General features: G+C 37.2%; 5 protein-coding genes and 1 non-coding gene across 6 annotated transcripts; 3 read left to right on the forward strand and 3 right to left on the reverse strand.

Moving 5' to 3' along the window:
* Positions 1-2,077: 2,077 nt before the first annotated feature.
* On the reverse strand, positions 2,078-2,629 carry EV154DRAFT_549615 (uncharacterized protein; the record flags this gene model as incomplete). The annotated part of the gene is made up of 2 exons (XM_051604877.1): positions 2,078-2,390; positions 2,622-2,629. 2 exons carry the CDS (start codon positions 2,627-2,629, stop codon positions 2,078-2,080), a joined length of 321 nt encoding a protein of 106 aa, XP_051460109.1.
* Positions 2,300-2,370, forward strand: EV154DRAFT_t36. The gene has a single exon. It is a non-coding gene; the product is annotated as a tRNA-Gly (tRNA).
* A 5,569-nt stretch (positions 2,630-8,198) lies between the features above and the next one.
* EV154DRAFT_500490 (uncharacterized protein) lies at positions 8,199-9,018 on the reverse strand. The gene has a single exon (XM_051600595.1). It carries the CDS (start codon positions 8,911-8,913, stop codon positions 8,233-8,235), a length of 681 nt encoding a protein of 226 aa, XP_051460110.1. The 5' UTR covers positions 8,914-9,018; the 3' UTR covers positions 8,199-8,232.
* Positions 9,019-12,002: 2,984 nt separating this feature from the next.
* Positions 12,003-14,109, forward strand: EV154DRAFT_581873 (uncharacterized protein). Its single transcript, XM_051606656.1, has 2 exons — positions 12,003-12,614; positions 12,687-14,109. Exons 1-2 carry the CDS (start codon positions 12,069-12,071, stop codon positions 13,986-13,988), a joined length of 1,848 nt encoding a protein of 615 aa, XP_051460111.1. The 5' UTR covers positions 12,003-12,068; the 3' UTR covers positions 13,989-14,109.
* A 483-nt stretch (positions 14,110-14,592) lies between these two features.
* Positions 14,593-17,195, reverse strand: EV154DRAFT_581876 (uncharacterized protein; the record flags this gene model as incomplete). Its single annotated transcript, XM_051606657.1, has 4 exons — positions 14,593-14,621; positions 15,458-16,021; positions 16,253-16,724; positions 16,776-17,195. The coding sequence occupies 4 exons, from the start codon at positions 17,190-17,192 to the stop codon at positions 14,593-14,595; spliced, it is 1,482 nt and encodes a 493-aa protein (XP_051460112.1).
* A 632-nt stretch (positions 17,196-17,827) lies between these two features.
* EV154DRAFT_478995 (uncharacterized protein) lies at positions 17,828-18,433 on the forward strand (the record flags this gene model as incomplete). The annotated part of the gene is made up of 1 exon (XM_051598227.1): positions 17,828-18,433. One exon carries the CDS (start codon positions 17,828-17,830, stop codon positions 18,431-18,433), a length of 606 nt encoding a protein of 201 aa, XP_051460113.1.

Here is an 18,433-nt window from a genome sequence, read left to right on the forward strand (position 1 = left end):
AGATAGTAATCCCGAGAGGTATGATATTGATTTAATAAAAGTGGTGTTATTATTGTTTCCGCTTCTTTGACCTTGTATTGTTTTTAGTAAGTGGTACGAACTTCCTCTTCTGATATTTGGTCTTCTTTAGCCTGATTTCTAGTTCTACCGGAATATCCATGTCGATGTCCGTGTCTACCGGAATGGTGCGAGTCGGACTGCTTGGTACTTTCATCGTAGGCATCTCTACCATTCTGGTACAAACAACACTATCAGTCTTGTAGTAGGTTAAGTAGTTGTTTGGGATGGAGATAAAATGTAAATTAAGGTAACAAAAGAAAATACTGTTAGAACTGTGTATATCTTTTATTTCAAGAAAATTTCGATTTGGGAATTCTACTGGCAAAAACTACAGGTATTTATACTAAATGATTAGATGGCTTTCGGATAATATATGTGACGCGTTAGAGAAATATGATATAATGTTATACGTAATGTCTGTTTAAATAAATATGTTATGAAGTAATTCCTGCCTTACAAAGTAAAGACAAAAGTACGTGAGGATCTAAATTCATCTCCGCAGGTGACATTACGTAAATGCCAAAGAGAAAGTTTAGTGCGTGTAATATTCAGTAACCGAATATTCCGCCTATGGGATTGTACTATACTTTTGTGGTATTATAATATTTTACTCGTCACAAGGCAAATCACCTGGTGCACAGACACCAACGGTTCTGATGATAACAAATGGGGCGAAGTGTAAGCCATGAATATTTATACATGATCATCCATTATTATGTAAAATGTGATGATTCTTTTATTATAATCTATGACATCCTCAACAGTAGTGTATGTAAGATTCAACTCTGAGTGGTTAATCAGTAAGTAAGTAAGCAAGTACTTGAAATTATAAAATAGAAGATAATGTTTATTTGATACAAAGCTAGGAGCTATTTATACTAGTTTGGGGAATATATAGAATGAGATAATAATGTGATGATATAATGTTGATATGTATGGTGATAATATAATAAAAGTATGGTGATAGATATAAAGATTGATTGTGATAAATATAAGTAATCAGGTTATTGAATGTAGAAGCAGTGTTGTGATATTTATAATAAAGTGGTGTTACTTCTTTGGCCGTTTTCTATTGGCATTGGTTATCTTGGGTACAAACTTCCTTTCTAGAAGTTTAGCTTTCTTTAATCGAAATTCGATCTCCAGAGGCATTTCAACGTCCATGGTAGAGTCCGGGTCGGGTGCAAGAGTCCGGGTCGGAATGTGGCTTAGAGAAGCATCAGAACCATGGACAATTGTGGGCTTGACAACACTGTAAGTTTCAATATAATTCTAATTCAACTCTCAGTGGTTAATTAGAATGGGAAAGTAGTTAAAGAAGTATTTAATATTCAAATAGAAGATAATGGTTTATTGTTCTAATGTTAAGGGATACAGTATATATACTAAATGTAAAGATATAGGTGATGTGATAAATATAATAAATATAATGATGATGATGATGATGATGATGATAATGATGATGAATAATATAAACAGGTTATCGATATGAAATAGGTGAACCCGAAGTGGCGTTATGTTGTATATAATAAAGTGGTGTTATTCAGCGTTGACCTTTTCCGATTCATATGATTATTCTTGAGTGGTACAAATCGTCTTTTCTGGTTCTTGGTCTTCTTGAGCCTAAGCTCGATTTCTAGAGGCATGTCTACGTCAAGGTCCGGACCTCGGGTCGGACTAACCCGGCTAGTCACGTGATTCTTTGAGGCATTAGATCCATCAACATTTACAAGCTTGACAACAATGTAAGTTTCAATATAGTTCTAATTCAACTCTCAGTGGTTAATTAGAAGGGGAAATAGGTAAATAAGTATTTAATACTAAAATAGAAGATAATGGTTTATTGTTCTAATGTTAAGGGATATATATACTAAATGTAAAGATATAGGTGATGTGATAAATATAATAATAAGGTATGGTGATGGTAATAATAGTAATAATAGTAATGATGATGAGTAATATAAACAGGTTGTTGATGTGAAATAGGTGAACCCGAAGTGGCGTTATGTATATACATTTAAGTGGTGTTATTCGGTTTGGGCCTTTTCCTATTCATGTGATTATTCTTGACTGGTACAAATCTCCTTTTCTGGTTCTTGGTCTTCTTAAGCCTAAGTTCGATTTCTAGAGGCATGTCTACGTCAAGGTCCGGACTTCGGGTCGGACTAACCCGGCTAGTCACGTGATTCTTTGAGGCATCCGATCCATCAACATTTACAGGCTTGACAACAACATCAAAGCGCTCTTGGTTTAGTGGTAGAATTTCACCCTTCCAAGGTGAAGGCCGGGGTTCGATTCCCCGAGGGCGCACAACTTTTATATTTTTTAGGCTTTTTTTTGTCGTGTCGGAGTACAAAACATGTTGATTGTCAGTGTCGTGATAGTTGTTATAATGTCAGAAGATTTATAATAGATATAGTTATGTAGACTAGTAATGAAGTAGTAAAAAGATGATCTTTATTAAATTGAGATTCTGAATAAGTTTTATAATTGATACGGAGTTTCTACTAAAATAAGTGTGACAATATCCCCTCCCTAAAATGTTGTAAATTTAAGCTAACGATGACATTTTGGAAAAAAAAAAATACAAAGTATAAGATTAATAAGATAATTATGTTTAAATGATAAAGAGGGAGTTGTCTTTGTGGTTGATAAGTGTGAGATATATTTTTATATATGTTTTTTTTTTTTTTTTTTTTTTTTTTTTTTTGTAAGTTGTAATATTTATTGAGCTCTTGCAGTACGAGGAATATACCAGCTGGCTGAAATGTTGGAGTTATTAATGTTGATAGGCTTTAATCTGTCTGTGTGGACCCAGGAACTGTATATTTGACCTTCAATTTCTTTGATTTGATAGACGTTGAAGTCAGTGTTGCAATTGATAATGGTATGGACCCATCCAATTGTATTCTAGTCCCTTTTTGGATTCGTTGCGAAGTAGAACAAAGTCGTTTTTGTTGAAAATCTGTACCTCTTTACCTTTTATCAAATTATCCCATCTTTCTTTATCCTTTATACCTTGAATCCTCATGTTCTCCTCAGCTACAAAGCGGGCTTCGCGAAGGTGGCGTATTCGTGTAAGAGCATCTTCTGTGATTAAATTAGCATCAAATTCGGTAATTTCATTCATATATGGACGGTGAAAGTCGCCTGGAATTCGGGGTTGTGTACCGTAAACTAGAAAGAATGGACTGTGTCCTGTTGTTGTATGTTTTCGAATACGACAAGCAAAGGTAGTTGTGTCAATATACTCGTCCCAACTATGTACGTCACCGTTAACATATTTTTTTAACATATTTTTGATAATCTGATTTAGGCGTTCACATTTAGAATTGCTTCTTGGGTGATATGCGCTGGTGAATGTATGTTTTGATCTGATTTTGTTCATGTATTGTTTGAGAACCTTTGACATAAAGTTTTTACCTCGGTCCGAAAAAATTTCTACAGGGTTGCCAAACTTTAAGACAATTTCTTCATAGATAAATCTTACGATTTCATCGCCAGTTGCATTTTTGAGAGCTCGGATAATGGGCCAATTGGTTGCGTAATCCACAGCTACTAATATCCATCTGTTTCCATTTTTTGTTGTGGGCAATTCACCTATAAAATCAAGATGCCAACGAGAGAAAGCAGGAGGAACATCGAGAGGTTTCATTGGTGAATGGTGAATATTTTTCTCTGAACGACTTGAAAGTTGACATTGTGGACAGAATTTTAACCACTCGGTAATATCGTGTTGCATACCAGGCCACCAGATTCTGGATTTTAATTGATGATAAACTGAAATTTGGCTAAGGTGTCCATAAGCAGCATGAAAATCATCGATCAAATCGGCACGTTGGTGAAAAGGAATAAATTTGAGTTCGATAACCTCATCGGTTTTGGGAGTTTTGGATAATTTGTATATGTGTTGATTCTTTACTAAAAATTTAGGTTGCTGTTTGAGTAAATCTTGATGTAAGGAAGGAGGCCATTGCTCCGGATTGCGAAAAAATAAAAGTGGCCAATCTTGAATAGGGTCGTCTTTAATAGATTTGACGGCTTTGCTTAATGATTTAGAATTATTAGTAGTAACAGTATTATAAAGATATTTTGGTTGTACAGATGTATTTGCAGGGATGCAGTCAGGAACATCTCTACGCGATAGTAAATCTGGAATGATATTGTCCTTACCAGCCTTATATTGAATGTCAGGATTGTATAATTCAATTTCAGACATCCATCGAACTAATCTAGGTACAGGATGTTTTTGATCACGATAATATTTGAGGGGTAGGTGATCAGTGAATACAGTGTATGATTTTCCATCAATGAAACAACGCCATTTTCGTAATGCAATTAGAATGGCTAGCATTTCACGTTCTTGAGCTGGATAAACACGTTCCTCTTTACTGTAACGCTTACTTTCAAATGCTAATGGTCGCCATTGCCCATCTTGATCTTGTTGTAATAATACAGCGCCAGCAGCAAAATCGGAACTATCACATTCTATGCGGAATGGCTTATTCATATCAGGTGTCAGTAGGAATGGAGCCGATGATAATTTATCTTTCAATAATTCAAAAGCAGTTTGACATTGTGGTGACCAGACAATTGAACGCGTTTTATAGCCAGTACCAGCAGTTAGATCAGTGAGGGGTGAAGCGATATGGGCAAAATTTGGTATAAATCGACGATAATACTGAGTAAGGCCAAGAAATTGACGAACTTGCTGTACGTTTTTGGGGACAGGCCAGACACGAATTGCATCGGTTTTTTGTTGGGATGGGGAAATGCCATTTTTTGAAATATGGTATCCTAAAAATGTTAATTCTTTCATGTTGAAATGTGATTTTTTAATATTGATTACAAATTTTGCTTCATCAAGTTTCTGCAATACTTGTTTAACGTGATCTTTGTGTTCTATTTCGTTTTTGGAATAAATCAACAGATCATCAACATATATGATTACAAATTTATCGACAAAAGGTTTCAGAACCTTATTGATGACATCTTGAAAATATGGGCCAGAGTTCTTTAATCCAAATGGCGCTACTAAAAACCTGTGTTGACCGAAACGATGTGAAATAGTTGCCTTCAGAGAATCGGATTCAGACAATCGAACTTGGTTGAATGCGCCAATTAAATCAATTTGTGAGAAACATGTACTATTATGTAGTTGATCTAGACATTCATCTATTCTTGGAATCGGTATTCTTTGTGCGATAGTGATTTTGTTGATACTTCTGAAATCACAACACATACGTAATTTTGGTGTGCCATCAGAATTTTTGGCTCCAGCCTTTCGTACAAATAAAATTGGGAATCCGTAAGGGGATGCTGTTGGTACAATTAATCCTTTCTTTTCTAAATCAGCTAGTTGTTTCTTCAATTCAGTAAGTTCAAGTGGACTCATACGATATGGTTGATGATAAATAGGCGGAGCATTTTGTGGATCAGTAACAATAATATCTCTGGTATGTCTATGTGGTGGTAATTCTGTAACATCACCCTTAAAAGCGTATGGGTATAATTTAGCAAATTCTTCTTTCCATTCCTTATCTAATTGCAAATTGGCTGCTGAGATCGGTGATATGGGAGTGATTGTTGCATTATTGCCAGTGGCTTCATCTATAAAATTTACTACGAAACATTCTTCTATTTGTTCCTTTTTAAACCATCGAGCCACTTGCGTAGCTGAGGCTAGGTAGTCAACATTGAAAGTGTCATTGGGATTAGTAGTATCTTTGTGTGAAATAGTTTTTATAGTGTTTATCGATCTTGTATTTGCTATTTTGATAGGATGAATTTTAATTGTTTTGTTAGTGTTTTTACCTTTGATTTCCCATGTATCGTCAAACCAATCCGGTAATGGTGCAGTATCTTTCAACCATTTACGACCAAGAATGATGTCAAATTTGGATTCAAATACATAAGCCGATATAACCTCTTGGTGTTCATGCTTATCGCCTAGAAACATACGAAATGTAATTCGCTTGTTGATATTAGACTGCTTTCCATCCGCCGTTTCAACTGCTTGGTTGTCAACATTGTTAATATTTAATGCATGTGATATTAATTTGGGATGAACATAATTTGTACTGGCACCACTATCAATGAGAACTTTAAAATTAGATCCACCCACCATGGCATGGTATAGAGGTAACCCATTTGAAGCATTATCCAAATTGTTTAAGAAGGACCAGTCAAGAGATAGGCAGTTATGAGTTTCAGCAATGCTTTTAGGTGCTAGGACAGGATACGAATAAGAATCTTGACTATCAAAATCAGATAAGTCAATTAAACTTTTATTATCAAGATAAGTGTCAGCGGTAGAAGATTTTGCATTATGATTGTTATTTCCATTATTATGAAGAGGGTCATAAGCATCCAATAAAGCATTAAGCTGTTGGCGAAAATTATTAGGTTTTGGATGTGAATTATTCATGGTAGGACGAGATTGTTGTGTACGATAGTTATTAGTTGATCGTTTGGCTTGAAATATACCACGATTTTCATCCCATTTTTTATTACGGCATTCGTGTTTTTTATGTCCCACTTTGTTACAGTAAAAACATACAATAGAAGCGTTAGTGTTTTTGTTGTTGAAATTGGGTGATTTTTGTCTGCTGAGTAGATTGAGTAACATTTTATTTTGCTCCTTTAATGCGGCGACAGAAAGATCCATGGGGTCATCCAAAATAACATTTGTTGGTGGAACTGACTGATTTGAAATAGGAGCAGAGTGGTTGTATTGTATGGCTGATTCAAATGTTCGGGCACATTGGTACATACTTTCCAGATCGATGGGATCCTTCAATAATACATGTGTACGTGCCTGATCCTTAAGACCACGCGAAAATTTGTCCATTGCTTCATCCTCAGCGATATTCAATTCTAATAAAATATTTTGAAAGTCATTGATATATTGTTGGACTGATGATGTTTGTTTAAGTTCAAAGAGTCTATCTCTTGTCGATTGCAAAGTATATTTCGGCTTAAATTCTATATCCATATTATTATATAAAAATAATAGGAATCGTAACTACGCAGTCACAAGGCGAGCTAATTTTCAGTCACAAAAGTTACAAAAGTTAGAATTTTTAATGGGGGTGCGGGGGTTTCCCCCGCAAGAGGGGTGGGGGGTTTGGGGGGAGGGGGAACCCCTCCCCCCAAGAATACGGCCCATAGTATTAGCATGAAAGAGCTTATATCGTATAAAACAGTATTTTTTTTTTTTTTTAGCAGTGTAACTTTTAAGCAGTGATAAAAAAAATTGGGGGTGCGGGGGTTTCCCCCGCAAGAGGGGTGGGGGGTTTGGGGGGAGGGGGAACCCCTCCACCCAAGAATACGGCCCATAGTATTAGCATGAAATTGTTACCTTCTGAAAAACAATGTACCTTTTTTTTTTCTACAGCATAATATCTTAAAGTATAATTTTTTTTAATACTGTGAATTTTTTTACAGCCCTATGTTTTTAAAGCGTTATTTTTTTTTACTTCGTAATATTTTTTAGCAGAGGTACAAAATAAGAGGCTGCGAAAAACCCTCCTTCTAAGAATACGACCCATAACATTAAGCATTAAACTGAAAAAAGAGTTTATATAAAAATTGACTATTTTGGAGAGAGTCATAATATAAAAGTGACTTTTACTGAAAAAGACATTCAAAAAAAAGTAACTATGGAGGTTTTGTGGCAAAGGTTACCCTTCGCCCCAGTATAGCAGCCAATAGCATTAAACATTATATTATCGAGGTTAGAGAAACAGTGTATGAACACGTTTTCACAAACAGTATGTTATTATTCGAGAAGAACTGAAAAATTGTTTGTTTTAGGTCGATGGAGGGGTCGCCTTTGAAATTAATATTTTGGATTATGAAGCCTTTCGTTATGAAGCAAAAACATTGCGCATAAAATAGTTAATCAGATATATAAACAACTAATACTTTTTGCGTAGATCAACTTTCTAGCCTGGGTCTAGGGATATCGTCTTTTATTTAAACATATAATGAGAAACATCAAAGTTTTCTCCAGTGTCAAACTGATAATCAGCAGTGTAGATTAAGTTATAATGGCGCGTGGGCTTCATGGTTAATAAATATATGTTAAGTTTTTGATTTCAAAAACAGGCCTGCGGCAGCACGAGGCTTTTTCAAAGCGCAGCGTACCGAACCATAGTGCAGGTCAAAAATTTACCGCAGCGCAGCGAAGGTCAAAATTTTTACCGAAACGGAGGTTTGGTTTGAAAAAGCCTCGTGGGCTTTAAACATTTCCCATGTTGTTAAATCATATGTTTTCTTGACTCTATAGTACCACAAGCGTGCATGATCAGTTAGTAATGATATGGCGTAAGTTACCCATCGGGATTTGTCAAATTTGTTAAAGTTTAAATAATGTTCCACAGATGTGTACCAATTATCAATTTTGGTCACATCTCTTGTTCCATCATACAAGGGTGGTGTTGGGATTTTAACATGCCCATTATCAGATTGCTGTGATGGTTGCTGTAATTGTTGTTGTTGCAATAAAGCCGTTAAGAGTTGCATAATATCACCTTCGGCGTATGTTTTTGGAGGTTGATTTGTATTCTCCATTTCAATGTCCTCGTTTATGGGTTTTTGATTTTGAATTTTGTAATCTTTAAATTGTTTTAATACTGTGTGAATTCCTTTATATATTGTAAGCTTGTCTGTTTTGCTATAATTAGTGTGTTTATGTTTATTATCTATTATAATTCCTCTGGTTGTAATGAATTCTTCCAATGTTTTTTGTTCTGTTACTGTTAATTTTCGTTTGATTTCTTTGATTATTTCTTGAATTATATGTGTAGGATACTCGAATATGTTTTTATCACTACTTGACGACGACGACATTCGCACAGAATGATCGATTTCAATATTATATTTTTACTGGTGCTACCAATTGTCAGAAGATTTATAATAGATATAGTTATGTAGACTAGTAATGAAGTAGTAAAAAGATGATCTTTATTAAATTGAGATTCTGAATAAGTTTTATAATTGATACGGAGTTTCTACTAAAATAAGTGTGACAATAATATTTGGCTCTCTCCTTATGGCTGTAGTTTTTTCACCCAACCAAATTTTAATAAATTCTGTAAATTTCAATCTCAAGCCAATCTTCTCTCTTAAATTTCTGTAAGTTGAGATTCAGAGCCAATTAAATGTCTGTATTTTCTGTAACTTTCGTACCCGCAGTGGATATTGCCACGAGGATCAATCACTATAAATGTTGATTTAAATGCTGTACATAACACTTTTCTCTCTTCAATTACATATTAAATGAAACCGACAAAAAAAAGTCTTGGAAAGTCTACTCTTCCCAAGAGGAATACATCAATTCTGAATTTTTTATCAAAAAAATGTGAAGTAATTGATGATCAAAGTACCCTAGATGGATCTCTTGTCCATGAAGGGTCGTTGGATGAACCTGAAGTATCCACATCTTCCGGAGATTCCATAATACCAAACAGTGTACAAGTTGAGGTAAACTCCCAACATTATTTTAGTCGAATCAAGCTAAAAACATATTTTCTAATTATAGCAAAGCGCTACGTCCGAGGTCGAAGGAATACATTACCTTGTGGATGAAGAAAGCACCGACGAGTAAGAGTTTATAGATTAGGCCTATATAAATAATTGGGACTTTAGATTAACTGTATATTTTACAGTGCGATTGTGGAAGAGGAGTATGAAATAACTGAAGAAGAGTTTTTGAATATTGATGAAGATGCAGGCAAAATCACCAAGGGTGGTCCATTGGATAAGTATCTTCAAAAAATCCAATTAGAATGTGATGTGCGTAATCCGTACAAGAACGGTACATACTGGATCAATCCTATGATGTCAAACTTCGCCTTGTCAAAAAGGCCCTCCCCGGAAGCCCTTTATTTGCCTAAAGTATTTATTTGGCTGCCTCATGCATTGTTAAATACTAGAGATGATAAATTGAAGTGCGTAACTCCAGGTTGCACAAACCCCTTGAACAAGAAAAGTTTTTTGGATGACCCCAAGGCGCGAAAAATTGTGGATGTGCATGAGTAAGTTATTTGTTCCCCGGTATACATATTTATATTAAATCTGGTGTATCTAACTATTTTTTTTTAGAAATTTTTACTTGATGACATATCGTTACGAATGTCCAAACAAGGAGCATGGTACATGTATTGGATCTGACAAACGAATAATTGAGCAGCTGCCTATCAGATTTCAGCTGGATTTCCCTGCTCATTTGACCCACAGATCAGGAATATCTAAAGATTTGGGTAAGCTGCTGAGGGCTGGTGCACAAAATTCTCTTGGTCCAAGCAAGGTCAGTCGCCTTTTAAGAGAATTCCATACTCTTAGACACGACGAAATCGAGCTTCGTTATCTTGACTCGTTAAAGCACACACAAAACAACACGTTGGTGGGATTATGGAATACAAAAGCCACAGAGAGTACCGAGTTTTCTTCATTTGGTGACAAGGAACATTACGCCGGATCAATTCCCTCCGCAAGTTATCTTAGTTTTGTATATTGCTCGATCATAAATGATCTTCGGCCTTTCATGGACCAAATGACATCGTCATTGGGTGGAGAAGTTCTTAAAGCCGATCACTCTTTCAAGATTTTGGATCATATGGGAAAAATCAATGGTGTTTCTGTTTTTGGTGCTCTCTATACAGTGTGTAACGAATATGAAGAAATTCGGGCCCAAGCTTTAGTTCCGACTAAAGCTCATAGTCATCTTCAACCTGTCTACGATAAATTGATTGAAAGCTACAATATCTATGGTTGCAATCTCCCAAAGTTTGTCTTCACTGATAATGTTACTGCAGATCAAAAATTTCTCGAGTCTGTGATCCCAACATTGAAAGAAAATGTTTCACACTATTCAAAAAAAAAAAATTGATCAAAAGGGCAAGGGAAAAGAAATTGCTGCTGCAAGCACTTCTAATGAAAACCAGCATCAAGACAACGCAGAAATTTTAAATGAAACTGATCAAATGGTGCAAACTGATCTGGCTCTTCCGATGTATACCCTTCCTTTAGATGTCAAAGTCTGTGTTTTAGATAATCTGACAGCTATTAATTCAGTACTCAATGATCTGATTAAGATATCTGAAGATCGTGGCCCATTATGCGTTGGATTTGATTGTGAATGGTACTTCAACCGGTCTCCATTTTCAATTGGTAAAGTGGCTCTGGTTCAAATTGCTCACGAAAATAACGTCTGGCTTATAAGATTGAACAAGTTTAACGAAAACAATTTTCCAAAGGCATTGAAGATCTTTTTAGTTGATGATAAAATAATTAAAATTGGCCGGGCAGTTGGTGGAGATATGAAAAAATTGGAGCGAGACTTCAAGCTGAGCGAGGGTCATGGGAAGTTAGAATTGGGGACTTATTGTAAGAGCAAAGGTGCAATTGAAAAAGCAAACGTTGGGCTGGATTTTATTTGTTCCGCCGTTCTTAAAAAGAAATTACCCAAAGATAGCAATTCACCAAGACTTAGTGATTGGTGCTCCACCAGTCTGTCAGAAAATCAAATCAACTATGCCGCATGCGATGCCTATGTATCATTGGAAATATTCAATTTTTTACAACATGTTACTCCAATTGGTACTCAAATTTTTGAAAATCCTAACCCAAATACCTTTGTATCTGTTCATGTCAAAGGAAGCAAACCAGCTTGTGCTTTTGGTTACACTACGGTGCCTACTGACACAATGCATAGTATGAAGAACAAAGCGGTAATTAAGATAACAAAAATTGCTATTCCTGGTACCACGATGATTGACTCTTTCGACAACACCAACAACAAATCCCTGAGTGATTTTGGTGACACACCTTTTGAAGTTGTAATTGATTTAAATCATTACCAGCTTTTTATTGCTAGTGAAGATTGTCTTGAAAATACAAGTAATCATGCAAATCGCCCTGAAGAAACTCTGGATACCAGCTTAAACAACTCTGATGCTCAAAACATTTTACCATCAAGAGTACTTAAAGATGTTTTCCATCTCATGGATATGATCCCGATTCAAAAAACGCATGGATTTTCCAAAGAATTCTCAAGAAAGTTTAGAGATGTCTTGTTTGTAAATGACCCGGAAGATGAAAGACTTGTGACGGAATACTTGAAAACTAGAAACATATCTCTAGAAAAAATGATGGTGAAAAATTCCGACTGGGTGCTCAAGAGAGTTAGACGATATGTCCCCAGTCCATCCGAGCTATACCCTGTCGTGAAAAAGCTTTTTGAGGTGTATGGAAATGCCATTTGTTCTGTCTCTGGAAACAAGCTTTTTGACAAAAAGGCTTGGAAGGTGTCAAACATGGTACTTGAAGCCATTCGACTTGGGCATGTCTCGGATCCTCCTGGTGTCTCTTGGTACTATCGAATGAGCAAAGATCAAAATGGTCTTCAGGTGTACAGATGCGTGAGAGGCACAAATTCTGTTGAAGGAGGTGTCCATCAGAATATCATCCGAAAATTCTCGTCCTTCAATGCCAGTCCCGCTCTTACCGACTGTGTCTTAGCAGATTACCGTCTCCGTCACAACATAACAGTAAGCTGCTATAAAAATAATTAATAGTACTTATGAGTACTTCATCTAATGTCACCTTGATTTTTAATTTAGGTTGGGTCAAAAAACAGATACGGCGTTATTCACAAGACCCATTTCTCGCCTTGGATCAACCAAGCGATTAATTTTCTCAGGGCTGAAATGAAACAAAATGTATTGCCCTCCTATAGTGATTCAAGTGGAAATACACTCTTTCTTGCCGCATCTTCAGAAACGTTCGGTATTTGTCGTATGCCAGAACAGCTTATTGACACATATCATATGCAACGTAATACTACAAACTATGATAATGGTAACTGCTATCAGAAATTCGAAAGTATGACCGTCAAAAGCAAGCTAGTTCTATGTGTCAGTCCAACTGTACAAGTTACAAACAGAAACAAGTCCGTTTTTGGTGGTTTGCAACATCTGTATCTCTCTTATATGCTAGGAACAAAGATAGCCGTTACTCCAGTTCATACTGAAGAAGAAATGGAGTTGTATCTGTTATTACGAAGAAATAATCCTTCGCTTGCAAATCAAGTGTTCTCTGAAAAAACATGGCAAGATTTCACCATCTTATGGTCTCAGCAGTGTAATGATGGCAAGAAAAAAAATATTTTTTACAAAACACCAGAAAATCTACGTCATTACTTTAATCAAAGAGAGGATCAAAGCAGATATCTCAACTCAGTAATTTTAAACAAAGAAAGAGTTGACTCTGCTTCTACCTTGATTAAAGAATCATACGAAAAAAGACCACTCGAAGAAGCTAATCGTTTCCTCCTATTACCAGGACAAACAATCATGCCAAATATTCAAAACTCAAAAGAAATACATCAACAAGATAACGCTTCGTCGACATCCAAACCTCTTCCTAAAATTATGCCATCTCAATACATCTATGCACAAAACTCCAATATGCCTCCCAATTTTAACTATTCTATGCACCCAAATAACATGTTTCCATCTCGCCTACCTCAAAATCTTATGCTTCAAAACCTTATGTCTCAAAACCTTATGTCTCAAAACCCTATGCCTCATAACCCTATGTCTCAAAACCTTATGTCTCAAAATCCTATGCCTCATAACCCTATGCCTCATAACCCTATGCCTCATAACCCTATGCCTCATAACCCTATGCCTCAAAACCCTATGCCTCAAAACCCTATGCCTCAAAACCTTATGAATCTACCTTTAAGCCCATCACATACAACGTCACGAAAACATCGACTCCTTTATTCCAATACACCACCACCCACTGTAATGTGTGAATCAAACCCTAAGCGAAAAAAAACAAGAACATGTGCACTTTGCCATAGCAATATCTGCCCCGGAAGCTCTAAAAGAAAATATTGTACATATAAGCCTCAATAAAGTATCTAATTCATCTCTTAAATTCAATTATTTGTCGACGATCCGACTTTTAAATTTTTCTAGGAGGGCCTACCGGCCCTCTCCTCAACATTTTAATTAATTTTTTTCCAACTACAGACATGGTCACAGAGTCTAATATTTTAGTATATAAAATAAATGTAGAGTAGACAAAAGATGCCTTTATTTAATTGAATTATTAATTCTATTTTATAGGTGATCGGAGGTGATATGAATTATAAGTACGACATCAGAACTGTAGTAAAAGTAGACTTTAAGAGAGAATAGTTTTACAGAAAAAAATAGATAAAAAAACAAAGAGAATACAATTATAAGTCTTGTCGATTTATTTGTATAAAAATTGATTAAGAGCTAACTAGACGGGCAGGTTTGCCCTGATATTTATAGAAAATTGAAGATATTGTGGCTTGTATTTTTGACAGCTCAGATCCATCGTAATTTTATATGATGGACCATTCATTTGGTTTATTGAAGATCGTAAGATAGCTGTTCTTGATTTATTATTGTTCCTTAAATTCTCTGATCTCTCATTGGTCGGAGCCTAGAGTTGTGTTGTAATGAAGAAATTTCCATAAAGCCGGGTTACTTATTCCCGATCTTTTATCCGTGAAACATCTTTCCTTTTGTCGACAGTAGCATTTATTATGTGGTTTTAGCACAAAAAAAAGACACAGCTCGAATCTTTTCAGGATCGGTGTGTAACTCGGTAGGCGAGATAACATATCCAAGGAAAGAGATACGATCGGTTCCAAACTTACATTTGCGCAAGTTGATAGATAAATGTGCTGCACGAAGACGAGAGAAAACCGAACGAAGATCCTGAATATGTTGATCAAAAGAGGGTGAGAAAATTACAATATCATCTAAGTATACCAAACAACATTGCCATTTTAAACCAGCCAGTATAGAATCCATCAGACGCTGCATGGTGGCAGGTGCGTTACAGAGGCCAAATGGCATACGAACGAATTCATAGAGACCATTACGACAGATGAATGCGGATTTAGGGATACTTTCCTCGTCAAGTTCGATTTGCCAGTATGATGAAGTGAGATCCAGCGTGGAGAATATACGAGCATTACCGAGACTATGGAGCGTATCATCAATTTGAGATAAAGGATATACATCCCGGGTGGTAATAGCATTAATGCGGCGGTAGTCGACACAAAATCTTGGAGAGCCATCATGTTTGGTAACCAGCACAACACCTGAAGCCCAGGGCGAATTACTCTCGCGAATGATACCTTGTTCCAACATGTCCTCGAGTAGACCAGCAATAGTATCGTTTTCGGCAGCAGATACACGATAAGGGGCTAACGATAGTGGCCGATGGTCACCAGTGTCGATGTGATGTTGCACCAAGGGAGTCACCGATGAGGCTTTTGAAGCAAAACAATCTGAATATTCACCCAAAAGATCTTTCAAAGCACCAGCCTCAGAGCCAGACAGACCTTCACATATGGAAGGTGTGAAATCAAGAGATGCAGTAGACGTACTAGGTGAAGACTTAGGATCTGAAGGAGGACTAGACTGAGAAAGAATTTTAGAAGAAATAGAATGTAGTTCAAAAAACGAAGGTAAATACTCGTAAGAAGCGATATGCTGACCTTTATTTATAATAACATCAGTGGTGTTTAAATTAGCTATTTTTACTGTGGCCATGCCAGAAGAATCAAATTGGACAACGCCAGCAGCAACAGACAAGAGTTTTTCCAAGGTCACGTCTTGTGGGGTAGATACGAACGCGAGTCGGTTTGCAGGACCCTTGATATCAACATATGCGTGATGGAACCCTGGTAGACGGAGAGTAGTAGCCATTGAACACACCTTAGCAACCACGGGGACACCAGACGGAGGAACACCAGAGGAGTCACCAGAGATAGCCTTGGGGATACGGACTTCGTTGGAAGCGGTATCGATCACAGCACAAAGAGCCTTCAAATCCGGGTATCCGATAATTACTTCATGAGCTAACTCATGTACAATATGACAAGTGAGCACAACCGCCAGTTCACCTATCAGACAGGAAACCTTAGCGACACCGAGGGATTGATTCGGCTGGTTGTTGGCCGTGGTAAAAGAAATCTTGTACAGTTCATCATATTGTAAGTTAAGTGATTCAGCAAGAGATAAACGCATTACCGTTACAGATGCACCAGTGTCAATCAGGGCGGCTGCAGTAATGCTACCGAAACGAACTGTAACTCGAGGTGTAGCAGCTGAGGAAGATGTAGCAATCGAAATACTATGGACACCAGGGAAGGTGTATACCGGATCATCATCAATGGGTATAACAGCGTAGTTGGGCATGTCAATTGAGCTTACATAGCGTACTGTCGAACACGTACTGTTAGTGGGTAGTGGAGCAGGAGTGGATGGAGACGATGAGTCAATGCCATGGACTTGTTTAGGCTTCCATTGATTACGACCAGAGTTATTACCCCGATTGTTACTTTGGGATCGGCATTTCTTGGTTAAATGACCAATAGCGTTGCAATGGCCACAAATAGGTTGACCATCCTCAGCCCAACGACGCATTGGGTCTTGATCTTTACCCTGGTTGGTACGGCGTTGATGTTGGATAACATCGATATCCATAGGCGTGGGTTCCGAAGGGCCAGTTTCAGCAGGAGCGGTGAAATGTGGAGCTCCGAGAAAATGATCGTTACCAAGATGTAGGACAGATTCACGAATAGCAGCGGCAGTAGCCAGAGTCTTCTAAGTATCTTCTGAAGCAATTATAGACATCAACGCGTTACGGAGCTCAACTCGAAGATTGGCAAAAAAGATATGTCTTAAGACATCATCTGGTAAAGTGTGAGATTCAGGGAAGTCCTCAACAATGGTTTCAAAGTTCATGCGGTATTCAGCTACGCGGCGGGTACCTTGTTTAAGAGCTTCAAGCTTTCGACGGCACAATGTCTTTTGTAGCAGAGGGTCGATACCATAGACACTTTCAAGCTTAGAACGAACATCCTTAGCGCTAGTCAAGTTGGCAACGCGTAACAACCAGTCGGTGGCTTCTTGAGGTAAATATTTCAACAATTGCATGTTGCGGCTTCCTTCATTGTTCATACCAAGAGCTTTAGCAGCCAGATGGAATTGTTTGATCCAAGCAGTAATATCTTGGCCGGGTTGGAAAGGAGGAACAAGTGCGGTATTATTGACACGTTGTTCGGCCATCATGGACGTCTTGATTGGCTGCAAGCGGATCTGCAGGAACAGGAGTAGGAGTAGGAATAGGAGTAGTCATTTGGGGACTGAGAGAGCGATGTATAAGGTAAATACAGAGAGTTAGAGATCAGAGATAGTTAGATAGTTAGATATAGGCAGCGGCGCAGGAAAAGAGCAGCTACTCCACCATAAAATAAGTATGAAGTCGGTAGTCGAATAGAGTGCCGGAAGTGAGGCTTAGAGTTTAAGAGATATAATAAAGAAAAAATGTATATACCACCCCCTCTTTTTCCAAATATAGTAATTACCCCCCCTGTTCGGTCGCACCGGACAGTAGATGTCCGGTGGAAGTGGATCACTTTATACCCATTTATTAGGCTCGTTGTTGGATCACTTAACACCCATTTATTAGGCTCATTTATAATGTTTTTTTGGATCACTTAATACCTATTTTTTAGGCTCGTGTACAGTGTATTTTTGGATCACTTAATACTTAGATTTTAGGCTCATGTACAGTGTATTTTTGGATCACTTAATACCAATTTTTTAGGCCTATGAACCAGGTCCGAATAATTGTTTGAGGAGGGGCGGGGGGATTTAGGTACCATTTTGCTTTTTCCATTTTACAATTTACAACGATTATATAAATGAACAATCAAGAAAGTATTGCTGAAGGCGAGCGTCTTATTGTTCCTAAAAGAGTAGAAGTAGCCCCAAGAAATCCTTTAATCGAGACACTCTTCATAAAATTGAACCAGTCAAAGAATGAAGTATCACTTGAGGAAGTTGATGTCGAAGATGTTGATGACACATTAATTAAAGACAAGTTGACATGTGCTAAGTGCCATAAGACGTTCAACTCGAGATCATCCCTGATCAAGCACTTGAAGGTCAAACACCATATTGTAATCGTTGGTGTCAAGCATGGGCGTCCTGACCAAGGTGGAAGGCTTGCATACTATATCCGCCAGCAGCAAAAGAAGGCCGATAGAAATTCTGTTTTGAAAGTCGACGAAAAAAAACTTAAGAAGCAAATAAGGAAACAAATCAGTTATGAGGCGGTAAACGCCAAGAAGAGAGCTGAGTGGGCTATGTTGGAGAGTAAGGACCTTCTTGAAAACCTTAAGGTTTTATGGGATACGTCTGATGGTGTATGGAGACCAGATTTTGCCTATGTACAATATATTGAAGATGTCTCTCCCATTTACCAATATCTCATCACCAAACTATGTTTGGAAGATTCATATGTATGA

This window comes from Mucor mucedo (genome assembly GCF_025094135.1).
Source record: "Mucor mucedo strain NRRL 3635 chromosome Unknown EV154scaffold_22, whole genome shotgun sequence".
Lineage (NCBI taxonomy): Eukaryota > Fungi > Mucoromycota > Mucoromycetes > Mucorales > Mucoraceae > Mucor > Mucor mucedo.

What these genes read in the sequence shown, in the direction of transcription:
- EV154DRAFT_500490 (XM_051600595.1), bottom strand. Translation starts at nt 8,913, where the DNA reads ATGTCGTCGTCGTCAAGTAGTGATAAAAACATATTCGAGTATCCTACA.
- EV154DRAFT_581873 (XM_051606656.1), top strand. Translation starts at nt 12,069, where the DNA reads ATGGATATGATCCCGATTCAAAAAACGCATGGATTTTCCAAAGAATTC. An exon ending in GTCTCCGTCACAACATAACA is followed by an intron (nt 12,615 to 12,686) that starts GTAAGCTGCTAT and finishes TTTTTAATTTAG; the next exon opens with GTTGGGTCAAAAAACAGATA.